Below are 16,076 nucleotides of genomic sequence, written 5' to 3' on the forward strand. Positions count from 1 at the left end.
AAGGAATGCTACTGCACAGCTTTGGGAGGTCAAAAGCAAGGGATATTTTCTTCTAAGCATTCCTCTTCTCTGCTCTTTTTGCTGGAAGGGATATGCCTGACCTTTAGATTTCATATTTGTTTGCAGCGTTGTTGTAGCTGCGTCGATCAGGATATTAGAGAGACAATGTGGGTGAGGTAATATTGTTTACTGGACCAGAAGTTGGTCCAATAAAAGCTACTGGATCACCCACCTTATCTCTTTATTTTTCATAGGCATTTGTACTTTAAGTCTGACTTTTTCCATCTAGTTACTTTTTCCAAAAGATATTCTGTGTCAGAAAAGGTTCATGGGGAAAGAGAAACAAAATTAAGTGAAGTAGCATTTTTTCCCAGATTTTCAACTTTGTGACCAGCAGTCTCATCAACTATGTATTCTCTCCTTTATGTAGGATGGTAGTAATCACAATGAGAAAACAATGTGCGCTGATTTGCTGTCTCTTATTCATACTCTCCAAGGTCACTTGGTAAAAATCATTTGCTTTCTGAAAAATACCAATAGAAATCTATAACCAGTTGTATTTTTTTGCTATGTTTTGGTCCTCAGAGGTAGATCACAGTCTCTTGTGTTTGCAAATGACATGCAAGTTAAGTGACCGTTGATGCACATTTGTGTCCACTTTATGGCAAAAAGAGCTCTAACCTTTCAAACATTTGGCTCAGAATCTTAACTTCAAGGCTAATGCTAGCCAAATCTAGTGGAAATGGACTTGAGGAGGAAGAAATGACGGAAGAGAAGAATCAGTTGCTCTGCAGCCTGCTCCAGTCTTCCACTGTTCACAGAGAAGCCACATTCAGGCTCTGCATGACTGTGGTGGCCATGCTGGGGTAGGACAGATGGGAGGGGAAACCCACTCTTCTGTTTCAGATGGGGGGAAAATTTCCTTCTAGAGGATAATGATCTGACCATCTCAGCATTATGGTTCCAAGCTGCTCCCCCTCCCTACACTAGATTCCCCCTAAGAGGAGGGTCTCAGGCATGAGACATGGTAGTATGGCAGCAGTAAGCAGTGCAGTGGCATTAACTTCTACACCACAACTCTGGTCCTTACATATTTATGTTGAAATCCACAGGATTTTACCACAGCACTTTGGTCGGTTTGATGGCTTTTGACCCTTCCCCTTCCATGAGAGGAGGAAAAGTCACCCACCCCTCTCCTTGAAGGAAGGACTTGATGGAAATGCTACAAGTTGAAACTCAATTTTCTCATCTTTATGTAGCTTTTACCAAATAGGGAATAATCTTGTTCTAAATGGATATATGGACTTTTCTCAGAGGGCTTCCTACTTTGTTGTCACATGGCAAACTACTAGCCTATCCAAATTGACTGGATACAACTTTTCATTTTGAAAGAACACTTTTGGAAGATATATTTTTAATAATCAATCTGCATTTGCTTGGAATTGTAATACAATTCTAAAAGTCTAAAAGTAACTCCAAGAGCATAAAAAAAATCTTTCAAAGTAATAAAAAGTTACGAATATATAGCTTTATAAGTGCAATTAGAAATGAGCTCTCCCCACCTCCAAAAAGTATTATTTTTAATCACAACATAAAATCCTACATATAGGTGCCATAAATACATGGCACACTGTGCATGAGAGTGCAATAAACAATGAAAGCCTGTGCAATTTACTTGCTTTCATGTGTATTAAACAATGTATAATAAATGTAGGAAAGAACAATCTGCCCTCTCTTCCATTATCTAGTGTTAACAGCCGCACACCTAGGTGATGGCAAACCAAACCTTTTGCATCCTTTTTATGAGCACATATTTAAACAGATTGCATTGACAGGTGGTGCTCTGCAACCCTCTCCTTCTTTACTGAATTTTCACTAAGCTCTCACCAACATCCTTTGCATTTAAATGACATAACTGTGGGTCTCTCTCCCTCATGACTGAATACTCAACCTAATTTCCTCCTCAGCCTTTTCAGCAGTCCATGCACCAGCAGCATAAAAGAAAATCAGAAATCTCAAAGACCATTTTGTTTCTTCATTTACATCATTCCTGTTTATTCAGTATAGTCAATGTTCTGCAGTTTAAGTGGATGGATAAACAAAAATGGCCCATAGCGACACATCATAAAACACAGAACTACGAATAAAAACAAGATATATTTTCATTATTTCTCATCTGATACCACTAGCATGGTACAGATATGAAAGGTTGTTTTATCTGCTCAGTACTGTGTATTCTGGACATTGATTTTTTTTCATTGAAGTATTTGATATTCAGCGTAAGCAGCTTTGTGCATTTATCACTGACCGATATTTGTGGGGGAGGGGACTTATTGATCTGTTAAAGAGTGAGCAATGTTTTCTCAATTATCACACGTGCCCTGCTATTACAACTGCTTTTCCTTTGTGACCTAAAATTCTGCTTGGGAGATTTCACAGACTGTGAATGAAAACTTGATTCTGTAAAAGCCTGTGGTTAAAGCAAGCATAAATCAAATGCCTGAATACCCTTAAACAGAAGATTCACTCATTATATAAGCAGACTATGCTCAAACTACAGGCAAACTAGGCAGCTGCCTAGGGGAACAGATTCCTGGGAGAAGTGATTGAAACTGAGAGGAGAAGGAAATGATAGTTGATAATGAGTGCTGGGAAATGTAGTCTCAGAGATCAGTGGATGCACGGCTACAACTATTCCCTGTCCCCATCAGTACACACTGTAATCTGTGCATGCCCAATATGGAGCACAGGGTGCCCAATAAAGTTTTGCCTCAGGTAGAAGACTGTCTTGAGTTGCCTCTGCCTAGAAGTGTTACCCACGCGAGTTCTTGAAGGATGAAATTCACCTCACTGCAGAAGGCGAGTTTGGGGACTTAAGTGATGACTGACCTGGTGCTAGCCTTCAGCACAAGGTCAAAATTAAGGGCTAGTCCAGACAAAATTATGTACACCATTCTGGGCCACATTTCCTGGCTCCAAAGCAGGTAATTCCACCTTGTTACCTCCTTCCATAGTTCCTAAAGTGTTTTTTCAATTTCCAGTTTTCAGTTCAGCTTCCCTCGTTTCCCCATTTGAGAGCATGGGTCTAAGTTGACCAATCACAAATAACTACAGGCCCGATCCAAAGTCCACTAAAGTTAATGGAAAGATTCTCAGAGTTCACAAAGAGAAAAATGGGTTAATTTTGTCAAATATATTGTTCAAAGCAAATCACTGGAGCAGCTCCCATCTTTATATGCAGCCAGACAGACTGACAACAAGGTTTTCAAATGTGATATGTTCTGTCTAGTAATAGCATGATTACCAGCTTATTTAATGCAAACCACTAAAGGACACTCAGAACTTTTGAGAACTACCAACTTGACCGTACTTAAGCAGTGATATACTGTTCCAATAAGCCATCTAGTGTCTCTTATAATGAAAATACGTTCCTTCCATAAAAATCAACCTGTCTGCTATTTTTCTGACAAATTCTTCTCCCTTTGATGTGTGCTGCTGAATTTTATGTCAAGTAGGAGTTTCGTGACAAGTGGAGAAAAGGGGTTTTTTTTATAATGATTGAAAATAAAGAATCATGCAGTAATCATGCATCTTTTTTCCTTAAATCCCAGAACCATAGACTTTTTGTTTGATTAATATGGTCCTTTCTTTTGGGTATCTTTCACGCTAACACCTAATAAGAGTATAGATTTAGATTTTTTGACAAGAATCTGAATGATAACATTATGTAGAGTGTTCAGGGCTCACGTGTAGTCTCAGATACAATAGCTGCACATACTCAGTGCTAATCTTCTAAAATCCACGTAGGGAGAATGTACACACATCCAGGGGAACTGGTTTTACAAGACAAGTGGCAAAGCGATCCCAGAGGTCTAGAGCTAGAATCAAGCCTATAGAATTTTGCCAGTTATAGAAATCACTTCATTATGGCTTTGGAGATGACAAGCACAATATGTTCCAGGAGGAAATTTTGATTAGAAATCTACAATAGACCATTCAAAAGCGAAATAGGCAATGGACAGAATGTAACTAAAATCAAAGTTATTTTAAAAAATCCAATATTGTCATTTATTTCAGGGAAATTTTTTCTGGAGCTCCACAGAAGACTTGCTACCAACATCAGACTGCAGCAATGAGTCACTCCAGATGGAGAATATTACATTCCTAATTAAAGAGCACAGCCAGTACTTCCTGTTCTTAGTGCTTTTAAACAACCTCACTGGTCATAAAAATTATGCTAATGTGTCTGTTAGGGGGGCGGAGGAAGAAGCACTCCTGACAGCTACACTATGCACGTGGGTGAACAGCAGCTCCATCACTACACTTAAATGTGCTTTCCCAGCTACAGCAGTCCTCGTTTCTACAGAAATCCAAACCTCTGACACTACAGTGAACCTAAAAGTAACCAAGATTGTGAATTGCATTCTCCATTTCACTAACAATTAGTGTAGAGGAATCTGAGTATTATTTCATGAATTCAAAATTTGAATATATATTTATAAAATATTATTTATGGAGAACTGCTACCCTGCTCCTTGGTTATAGTTAAGAGAATCTTCTTACCTCAATAGCCGAGTGAAGTTGGGGCTCATTGATCCTATGTCCTTTTAGTTCATACTAGGAAAGGGGGTCACAACAAAGGGCTTGATAAGAACATAGGAATGGCCATACTGTGTCAGACCAATGGTCCATCTAGCCTAGTATGCGGTCTTCCAACAATGGCCAATGACAAGTGCTTCAGAAGGAACGAACAGAACAGAACAATTAAGTGATCTACCCCTTGTTGTCCAATCCTAGCTTCTGGCACTTGGACATTTAGGGAGACCCAAAGCATGGGGTTGTTCCCTGACCATCTTAGCTAATAGCCCTGGATGGAACTATCCTCCATGAATTTATCTTATTCTCTTTTGAACCCTGTTATACTTTGGGACTTCAAAACTTCCCATGGAAACAAGTTCCTTATGTACTTCCTTATGTTCATTTTAAACCTGCTGCCTACTCAATTCATTGGGCAATCCCTGGTTCTTGTGTTATGTGAAGGGGTAAATAACACTTCTCTACACATTTTCTGCATACCATTTGTGATTTTATAGACTGCTATCTTATACCCCACTTTAGTTGTCTCTATTTAAAAAAGACTTAGATTGTTCATCTTAAATCTCTCCTCTCTTGGAAGCTGTTCCATACCCCTGATCATTTGTTGCTCTTCTCCATACTTCTTCCAATTCTAATATGCCTATTTTCAGATGGGGTGACCAGAACTGCATGCAGTATTAAAAATGTTGGTGTAACATGGATTTTTATATATATACATATAGTGGCATTATGATATTTTTCTATTATGTACCCCTTTTCTACTAGTTCAGAACATTGTTAGCTTTTTGACTGCTGCTGCACATTGAGCAGATGTTTACAGAGAACTATCCATTATGATCTTACACTTAAAGTCAATGGCAAAAGTCCCATTGGCATCAATAGTGCAAGATTAGGTCTAAAGTGTTCAGACTCCCTAGAGTTTAGGGGAGCTATTATCGTGTTGCTCAATGACAATGATTTATTAAAACTGTTCTAGAGTAAGACAGGATGCCCTTTATTAGAGTGCAATTGAAACAAAAATGTATGGAAATTGCAGCAGAAGTATCTGAAGGAAGGATTACTAGTTCCATTCTGTTTGCCCATAGACTGTCTACAAGGAGCTCAGAAGCTCTGGACTACAACCTAAAATTTAGAACCAAATCCTTGTTGTCTGGAAAAATACCCCTTGTGGCAGAAGATTTTTTTTAACTAAATTTTAATCCAGATGTTCAGCCACAGCTTTCACCTTCTCCTGAAGAAGGTGCATACATACACTACCTTTTAATATCATCCCCCATGGTTAACCAGGTACTCTTTGACTGTCATTGTTTTGAAAACTATATTTCTTTAAATCAACTTACAAGAGCTTCCCTAGCACTTCTCGCTAGCTCTCCTAGCCCCTTCTTACCTTCAGATTACTCGCTATATAGTATATCTACAGTCAAAAATGGCTCAGGAGGTGTAATAAGTAAGCATGGCCCTCCTGATAGTTTATTTCAAAAAACGCAGGTTTGTAAAACCTCTGTTGAAACTTCTCATCAACAAAAGATGCTGCACTTGTGAAGACAGTATAGCAGGTAGTTCTGAAGTTACTGAACTACAGGACCTTTTGACTTTGTAAATATATCTTCCCCCACTTTTCAACAGAAATTAACAACAGTTCTCTCCTATACGTTGTATTATTTTATTCAACCAAATATCTACCTTCCAGACTCAAATACAACTTGCTATTTACTATCATTTTCTATCTGAGACACTACAGCACAATCACTTCTGTTGATGCACCTATATTTATATTAAGTGGAAGGTCTGTGTCAAGTTGTCCCAAAAAAAGAGCAAATCAAGATGGATTTGTTCCACTTGTGTCTTTTTGAGGCGCTATTAGGCTTTCAAGTGCCTACTAGCTACCATTACTGCAATTTGAGCTAAAGCAGCCACAAACCTATAATAGCTTAGAAGTAGCAAGAAGGCATCTGTGTATACAGTTATTTGTAAATCAGGCCTTTTTTTTTTTATAGTCTTTGCCTTATACATAGAGGTCCAGATCCTACAAGCCCTCTGATGCCCTGATCCAGCAAAGCACACAAGCATGTGCTTGACTTTGAGCACATGAGTTGTTCCATTTACTTAAGTAGAATTACCCATGTGCTTAAAGTGAAGTGAAGCACATACACATTTCAATGGGTTTGCCCCACTCAGGGGAAGCAAGATCTGCCAGACATACACTTCAGGATTTGTCAAACACTTCAAGCCCAAAAATTATCCTTTTCTTACCCACACATGCTTTTACTTAGCATAAAGACTGCTACTTTTTATTCTACATAAAGGATCTAGATTCTAAGCCAAGTTTTTAAAAAAACAGGATCCTAAAATAATCCCTATTTAGGCACATGTATAAGTGACCTGATTTTCAAAGTGCTGTTTGTGACAAATTGGCCACAATCTGTCTGTACCACTTCTGAACTGTGGTTTCAGAGTAGCAGCCGTGTTAGTCTGTATCCGCAAAACGAAAAGGAGTACCTTAGAGACTAACAAATTTATTTGAGCATAAGCTTTTTTGAGCTGCACTGTAGTTCACAAAAGCTTATGCTCTATTTGAGAGAAAACATTAAAATAAAAACCTATACACATGCTAAAAAGTTTACCAGGGGTCATGCTGAATTCCAACCTAGGGCTCTGGTAGGTTTTAGTCCCTCAAAACCCACAACTTGGTTTTCCCCATAGTTACAAGTTCATCCATCTTAGATCCAGAACTAGAACAAAGGTTGGACAGATCAGCTATTGCTTTATACAGCTTGGACCTTTGTCTGCTGACTGCCTGTTACAAAAGGCGAGACTCCAAAAGGCTGGGGTTTTGAATAATTGGAGATGGGGAATTTGTATTTTCTTCCTAGGAATTCCCCAGGAAATCCATTTAACATTTATTGTCCCCATGTCCATAAATTGCCTAGCAATACAGTCTTTTGAACTCCAAGGCCTTACATCTGTCACATCTCCTGCCCCCTTCCCTAGAGAGACAAGGTGGATGAGGTAATATCTTGTATTTGGTGAAAGAGAAGTATTCGAGCCACACAGAGCTCTTCTTCAGGTCTGGGAACGGTACTCCCAGCATCACAGCAAAACAACCAGTTCCACCTTGCATTTTTCTGTGATGCTTGGAGTACCGTTCCCAGACCTGAAGAAGAGCTCTGTGTGGCTCAAAAGCTCATCTCTCTCACTTTCTTCTTAGCATATGCGCAATATGCCTCAGTTAGCACGTGACCGGGATTCATCACCAAATTTGGTCAGCGGGTAGGATTGGGCCGGGTACTGACAGGGAGCACAATGTGAACACTGATCCATTCCTAACAGAAATTAGTCCAATAAAAGATATTACCTCATCCACCTTATCTCTCTACCATTCTGGGACCAACACAGCTACACCTACACTACATACATCTTCCCCCTAGAGAGGTTACATACAATCACGCTTCACAATAGCACATAAAATAAAGTTTTTCAATGATGCAAAAACCTGCCATATCTATCTGACTTGAAGCATCTCAAATGGACCTCAATGGGAGCTGATGGGTGCTCTGAACTTTGGAAAATCAGACCACTCATTTATTGCCCCAGTTCAGGAAAACATTTATAACCATGCTTGACTTTAAATGGCCTGATTTTAAAATGAATGGGATTTAGACATCCAAGTACTTTTAACAATCCCACTAGGTGCCCACCAGTATCCTTAAATGCCTAAATAACTTTAGTCTGGCCATAGGAACCTAATGTTAAGCACCCATGTTTTTTAAAATAGCCCTAAAGTTAAGTGATGCTGCAGTACTCATTATGTTTTTTGACTGTTTTACTGTATGCTGTTTTCATATGCACTCATCAAATGTAAGTATGAATACATCATGCCTTAAATTCATAAAAGTAATGAGCATTTTTGAGAGAGACATTCAGAAAGACAGGCCCATTTCTGAATACTTATTTCTGGAATGTCATTTTTGTCATGCAAATCTGAAAATAAGCCGACTTAAGGTCAGATTTGACTATAATTTTGTTCAGTATAAATAAGTCATGAAAAACAACCTGAGGCAATAGATGCTCATTTTCAGATTAATTTTTAGCATTCTCAATGAATCACAGTCTATAAAAATCCAGCTTTCATGTCAGAAAATAATTTGATTAAAAAAATCACTTATTAAAAAAAATTAGGAAGTTGCTCCTTTCCCCCTTTCTTTCTTCCTACGGTTCCATTTTCTTCTTGTTTTTAAATTATTTCACCTTTTCTGATCTCAATACCTTCTTATGTGTTTATGTGCCTTCCTTTTGATGATAAAAGTTCCAATAAGTTGTAATTAGAAAAACTATATCATGTGATTTGTGAGACTAGACAACACTCAACAGATTTCAAACATTAATTACTAAATGGTCACAGTGAACTTTCGGCAATGTATGTATTGAAAATCTACTACAAAAATTAGAGAAATTAACTCAAATATTGAATAAATCTGAAGAAACTGCAATCAGCCTACAGATAATCCACATGCAAAAGAGAAGGATAAACTCATTCAATTCATTACAAATTATTCATTCAACTCTGAATTTAATCAAACTCTTCAGCTAAAATGCATTTTAGAAGTTCTCAGCTGTCTTTCACACTTCACAGTCTAACAGGCAACAAGCAGTTATATAGTAAATTAAAATTTGAAATAGATGGAGAGTGGGGAAATACAAGAATACATATGTGGATCAAGGCACTTCTGAATCCAAAACCAAAAGTATATCATACTGTAGATAATTTATGTGCAATATTAGCACGTTATTGGATTCTGTTTATTACTGTGGTTTGTATATTTGTACCAGCCCCTGTTATGACCGCAACTTTGCCAAGAATGCCTCAAGTGCTACTGGCTACAGGCCACACCACATCCCACCTCAGCAGGTCCCCGGCCTATGCTACAATTTCTGAGGCCCAGTATGAGCTGAAAGAATTCTTCCTCCGCTTGATGCATCTTTTGGGCTAGAATCTCATTTCAAAAGGCAGTGAGTAGTGCAAGATCATCTACAAAAGAAGATTCCAGGTTTGTCACTCTGAAACCTAGAATGTCTGTTGAGTCATTGTTAAGCGATGGAAACAGCTACAAGGAACAAGCATGGCCATGAGTTCTTTTTGTTTAGAATATCACCAGGTTCAATCATCACTGGGATCTGTGGTCTGTTATTGTCCAATTTTTAAGTGCTCAGCAATTTTGACTTTACAAATTACAACTGAGTGACAGCACAGGCTTCCAGCTACAGTAAGGCATGTATGCATGCCACGCAAGAGTACTAGACCACTGAGATTTTAGCGGTAACTCAACTAATTCCCACCTTACTCTCCAGCTAATTTGCATGCAGTTATTTTGTTGATTGTATGAGTAAGACTGCACAGATTATTTGTGCAACTGCCACAGTTCTTACAGTACAAGCTTTTACCCAGTAGTTTTATAAAGGACAGGGATAAAACTATATCTTATTTTTTCTCACTTTGTGTGTAATACAAGGTGGAAAAATAGCTATCCTGACTACCCTGAAAGCCATCCACCAACAACCGTAAATATAAGTTCCTACAAAAAAAGCTAACATACCAAAATCTCCTTGGAACACTTGATTTTGCTGCTTGAAAGAGAATTCCCATTAGAATTATCTTGCTAGTTTGGCAGATGTGTTCTTTTACAGAATCTCTCAAGGACCAAAGGGAACCACATTGGGGGAAAGGAATGACGTATATCAGTGACCTATGGAAACATTAATCTAAGGAAGTCAGAGGTAGTACACTGGAAGGAGCATGTGGACTAGTATCCTTCTTCTCAGGAGTAGCACATACTCCCCTGTAGAGCTCTATATCTGCTAGATGGCATGTAGGGCAATGGCCAGGCCCTGGCCTAAGCCTGCCTCTGTGGGGCAGTGTGTGCCTTCAGCAGCATTGGACAGTTGCACTCATGCTCCAGAGCCCAAGCACCCAAGTTATGGTTGCATCCTGCATGGGTGCATTAAAACAGGGAAAGAAACTCTGTATCCTCTTTCCACACAGAGCACCCTATGTTAGAGTTGCCACAATTTGGCCCAAATGGTCTTCAATCTAACCATGAAGACTTGAATACATAAAATTCTGTGTTCCATGAATCCACCGCCTCTGCTGTGCTCTGACATTCCCTGTATCTACTCAGAGGAGAAAAGCACAGTTAGAATTTTCAACTAAGTTACAAGGGAATGGGATGTATCCATGAAACAGAAAGGTGGAACAAGTGGTTAAGTAAATAGACCAGCACAGATCCTCCTGGAATTTCCGTAGTCAATTGGACTCCCGTGTGGAAAGCCTCGTGCTATGTATTTTACTTAACCTAATTCAACGCATTATCTCAAGATTGCATGCTGGAATTATCCATGTCTCTAACCTGTGTCAGCACTGATTGGTCCAATGAAACCAAAACTATAATGCAAAACTGAGAGCACTGAGCTTTGAAGAGAACAAAAGCAGCCATTAGTGTAGTTCTACCTTTTCAGAGTTCCCTAGTACTTGTTGAATTAAGAAGCATAGGGGGAAAAAAATCCTACTCTCGCTATTTAATTCTTCTCTGTATCCTAGAATAGATCACAAGAGACATTTTATGCCAACTTTCTGACAATCACTTGGCAACACCATTCATTTCTGAATAAACTACGAGATCATACTGTAGCTGTTAAGCTTTCCACATTATGCAGAGTGTTTAAATTTTAATGTGCAATTTTAAATGCACTCTGCCGCTTTGCTAAGGCTTTAGTTAGTTCAGCACTAGCAATTAAAAAAAAACTCTGTCAGAGCTGGCACCAAGCTGAGCTCCTTCTCCCCCCAATCTTAAGAGGCCTGTTGGAAACGCTTTTCAGAAATAAAGCATTGTGAAGAGTCAAATCAGGCCTGGGAAAGCAGGATGGGTGCCTCTGTGGTGATGTTACAGAACAAGAGCTATGTGTGAGGAGAAGGAAAGAAAGAGCAGCAGATAGGAAAGGATGGGGTGGGAGGAATGAGCAGCACCGGGCAGAGATGGAAGATGTGAAGAAAACTAAGAAGGGGGATTGGAAGAAAACACTTCTTGATTTTCTTTTAAAGCTGTGTCCGTAGAGACTATGAACAGTAGCCAAACATCCAGCCACAACATTCAAGTTTTAGAAGAGATTCACAAGCTCAGCTTTATAACAAAAACAATTTATTTGTTTGACATTTATGTTAACTACATAACAGGGCATCCATCCCAGGCTCCAGACACCCCTGACAACCACACAGAAATACAATTAATATATAATAGATCTTAACAATGGGCCCACTGAGAGGACTACCCTATCAGCAACATGGATGTAACAAACACTACCAACCAAACCACCACCAGAGACGCCTACTTCACCCATCTCCATTCCCAATAGTCCAGGAAGAAAAGATTGGATTTGTAATGTGCCATGAAAAACTCAAGCTGCTCCAGATTCAGGGGGAAGTTCCAAAAGCTTAGATTCCTAATGGAGAATACCCTGTTAGATACCTTCTCTCTTTCACACAGACAGAACTTCATCTCAGGGGCCTCCACTGACTGCAAATATGACAACACCTCATGAAGAGAGAAATGGTCTCTGAGACATATATGTCTCAAGCTATTGAGGGCTTTATGGCCCGAAGCCATCATTTTAAAAAACAACAACAAAATGAAGAAAAACAGTGACCTCTTGGTGACTGATGAAGATCAAATATCCACACTGATATTATTAGCTCTGATTTCTACCTTTGATACCATTGGCCATGAGGTGGTGATGACTCATTTGGAAACCACTGTCGGCGAGGTTGGGGTTACTTTTGTGCACTTTGTTGGGTGTTCTTTTTTTAATGCTTTTCATCAAAGGATCCAAAACCACATCAAACATTAATGAATGAAGCTTCACAAGACTCACATGAGGCAGACAAGTTGTATTTCCATTTTACTAATGGGAAAACTGGGACATAAGTTTAAGTGGCTTGTCTAACTCACATAGCAAAACTCTGGAAGAGCCAGAAGCAGATCCCAGAATTCCTGGCTCCCATCCATGCACTTAAATCACTAGTATCCTTTCAACATGGCACTATCATCTTGTATAATAGTATTCATGAAAAAGAACTGTGGTTATAATTTTTACTACAAGTTTTTGAGGTTACGAATACATCGCTCTGAGCTGGGAAATTCACAGCCTTGGGTTCTTCAATTCAACATAAATTCTAATGATTCAACTCCATGAGAAGTGAAAAGATTCCAAGCATGATCAATAGTGCATATCAGTTCTATTTTTGTTTTAATAAGAAAATCCCAAGGGATCTTATATAGTCTGTTCTCTCCTGCTTTTTAGATGAATACACAGAAAGAACAAATACACTCCTACTTTGATCTGAACTTCTCTGTAATTGGATGCCACTAATGGAACTAGTGAAAATTATAGAGTGGAGTGACATCTTAGGTAAATTCATCCTATGCTGACTCAAAACATGGGGCAAATAGGATGCACCACATTCAATACATTCTAAAATAGGATTTAAAAAAAAAAAAAATCTTTGGCTAGCTGGAGTCCAGCACCTATCTCAAGAGGTGTCTTCCTATCTCCCCCCTTAAATTGAAGTGTCTCCATGATAAACTTCTTGTTCATATTTGGTTTTAACAAAGCCATAATTGGTAATATTTTAGATAAGTATTTCATAGTACAATACGAGGTGATACAGACTGATCTAAAGTGTAGAAATTAAGGCCTCCTCAGGGGGAAGGGGAAATCTTACTTTATGCTTCTACTTTTATTTCCCATAGAATACAATGACTTTATCAAAATACTTTGAGACATTTTCAAGTTAAAGGACCCAATTCTCATTTACAATAAGACCCCTTTAAACCATTCTGTCAGTGTAAAACATATGTAATGTATATCCACTTTAGGACTCTTTTATATGATACCAGGGTTATTTATACCACCCTTAGTGTAAGTGTGAATTAGACCCATATCATAGAGTTTATATATAATAGTCTTGAGTTGGCCAGTTAAAATCATATTTGGAATGAGGATAAAATAAATAAGCTATCATACAGGGATCTGACAGGAATGCATCTTAAGTGACTTTGACATGTTCACTATTTAGTTTGCTCATGATGGAGGGAAAAGGGTATGATTTTTAAACTATCAGGTTATGAGTTATAAAAATGACTGACAATGATCTGTCTCTAAATAAGATCCTTTCTTTCAATGGGCATGGACCTCTAAAACTCATGAGGGATGTTAGTAATATGTTTGCTTTTCCCTCAGGTGAAATTCCAAAGGAGGAACTTTAATCCTGTTTGTGGGAAGGTGGAGTGGAATGAACAACACTTGTTAGAACAAGAGCATACAAAGGCATATAACTGACACTGGTGATAACAGAATGGAAAGGACAGAAGCTGGGAAATGTCTCTTGGAAGGAATGTAATGAAGGTACAGACAGACAGCACCATCCTTCATACCAGCATGCTGGCAGCTGCCCACAACCCAACGGTCTGTTTCAGAAGCCCGAAGCAACACAAAATGATCTAATTAGAACCAAGATGACAGCCTGGAAAGACTCACAATAAATTAAGAGAGAAGTACAACCATTTTTAAAATAGTATATAAAACCTATATTCAGCTGTATATGCAGACCCAGTGGAATGGTTTGGATATTCGCTATGGGAAAAGTTAATTCCCCCCACTCCTGTCCTCTGCAACCCATTGACTAGAACAACAGCAGCTGCCATTCTGTATCTCTGTTTTCTGCAGGATCTCTGCAGCCTCACCCTCTACCCCTCAAGCCTGCTCTCAAATCCCCCTTATGCACTGGCATGTTTGAGGCCAGCACGTAGACTTCCTCTGCAGCATACAGAAAGTGCAGAACCTTCTCCCCATGTCTGTGCTTTCACTGTTACTGCACGACCCAGTGCAAGATCACTGCATGGTTTGAATGCACCAGAAATCCCTTGTAAGGCCCTCTAAGGCCCTGGTGAATTTCACCCTCAGTTAGTTTACATCTTATGGAATCAAAAGCCTTCTCAGAATTATGGAAGTCTACATTGCTAACATAGGAAAGCAAAGGTTCCAGTGCTAAGAAAGCAGCATTAGTTCAGTCACAGTGCACATAGTGAGCTAGATTCTCTTCTCACTTTCTCTGGTCTATGTTTGAAGTAAGTCAAATGAAGCCAATGGAATTACACTAGTGTAAACCAGTTTAAATGAGAGGAGATCAAGCCCAGTGTATATAATCCTTTGTATTTATATAGCACCCCAGTTAACTATCTAACCTGGAAATTAAACACTGCATACATACAACATTGCTGAGTTCATATTGCTAAGCTGCTGCACCAGTAGTCATTAATGGCCCTTGCTAACAATACCTGGTTCCTATGTGTGGATAGTTTTGTTATAGTGATCCAAACCTATAAAATAAACTAGGGAAGAAGGAAGTAATAAGCAACCCAAATACAGGCAACCTCCTCAAATTACTTACCTACCCTGTGATGCTGCGATCGCAAGAATTTATAACTAGAGCTGGGCAAAAGTTTTTGTGCACGTTTTTTCTTTCTCAGATAAAAATGCAGATTCAGCAACACCGAAACATTTGTAAGTTTGTATCTATTTCACCAAACTGTTCTAAAAAGATATCAAAGTCTTTCAATTTGTCATATTCAAAATGAAATGTTTTGAATTTTTTTTATCTGAAGTGTTTTTGGTTGTGTCAAAGTTTCCTTAATTTTATTAACAACCAATAAATGGCTGTTTTAAACTTGTGAAAATCAAAACTGAATATTTCAATTTCATCAAAACAAATGTTTTGTTGTACCTGAAATGAATTATTTTGCTTTTTGGAATTACCAGTGAACTGAAACTCATTAACTGAGCTCTATGTATAATGCTGTTATAGAACTATATTAAAGTACTGTGATATCAGAAGTGTTATATTATATTATGATAACCCCAGTAATCTCAATCTTGCTTCCACTCATTTCAATGCAAGTTCTCATTGACTTCACTGAAAGCTGGACCAGGCCTAATGTTAGTTTGTTTATATAAGCCCACCTATTGACCCTGAACTTCTATGAAAGAGCTCTTAGAACTAAAATGCAATGAAAGAAACACTCTTGCATGAGGTAATTTAGTGACAATAAAGGCAGAAACAATTTTAAGTAAAAAAGAAACATGTCAATAATGAAATGGGCCTGAAGAAAAGAAACAGATAAAGTACTTAAAGTAAAATAGGGTTAAAAAATTTCCAGAAGTGAACAAAATAGACCTATGATGAAGAAATAGGTAATTACTGGCAGTGACTCAGATGCTAATGATAGAGACTGGTAGACATCTAAGGCGGGAAGCTCTCTCTTAACGCATCAAGTTAGCAGTAAAATCTGTTCCCTAGTGATTCTTTTCTACGTTGGGGAAAAAAAAAAAAGAAGAGCAAGAGAGTTGCCTGTGAATTTTAGATTAAAATA

At 38.5% G+C, this 16,076-nt stretch overlaps 1 protein-coding gene and 1 long non-coding RNA gene across 7 annotated transcripts in view; one reads left to right on the plus strand and one right to left on the minus strand.

The window, feature by feature from the left end:
• Positions 1-16,076, plus strand: part of LOC311519794 (uncharacterized protein) — a 202,579-nt gene that overhangs the window by 165,325 nt on the left and 21,178 nt on the right. For 5 of the 6 annotated variants that reach the window (XR_014711374.1, XR_014711375.1, XR_014711376.1 and 2 more), the window contains one exon: positions 13,888-15,242. The exons of the other annotated variant lie outside the window; for it this stretch is intronic. Coding sequence is in view for 1 of the 5 variants with exons in the window: in XM_084626728.1 (XP_084482854.1) it covers positions 13,888-13,986 (99 nt within the window). In the remaining 4 variants the exon portion in view is untranslated. Of the gene's footprint in view, positions 1-13,887; positions 15,243-16,076 lie in introns of those variants that run through there. 6 annotated transcript variants of the gene reach the window in all.
• The window catches only part of LOC311519797, a 176,309-nt gene that overhangs the window by 65,142 nt on the left and 95,091 nt on the right, over positions 1-16,076 (minus strand). The window lies entirely within an intron of this gene.

The sequence above is a fragment of the Lepidochelys olivacea genome, assembly GCF_965140295.1.
Source record: "Lepidochelys olivacea isolate rLepOli2 genome assembly, chromosome: 4".
NCBI classification, from domain to species: domain Eukaryota; kingdom Metazoa; phylum Chordata; order Testudines; family Cheloniidae; genus Lepidochelys; species Lepidochelys olivacea.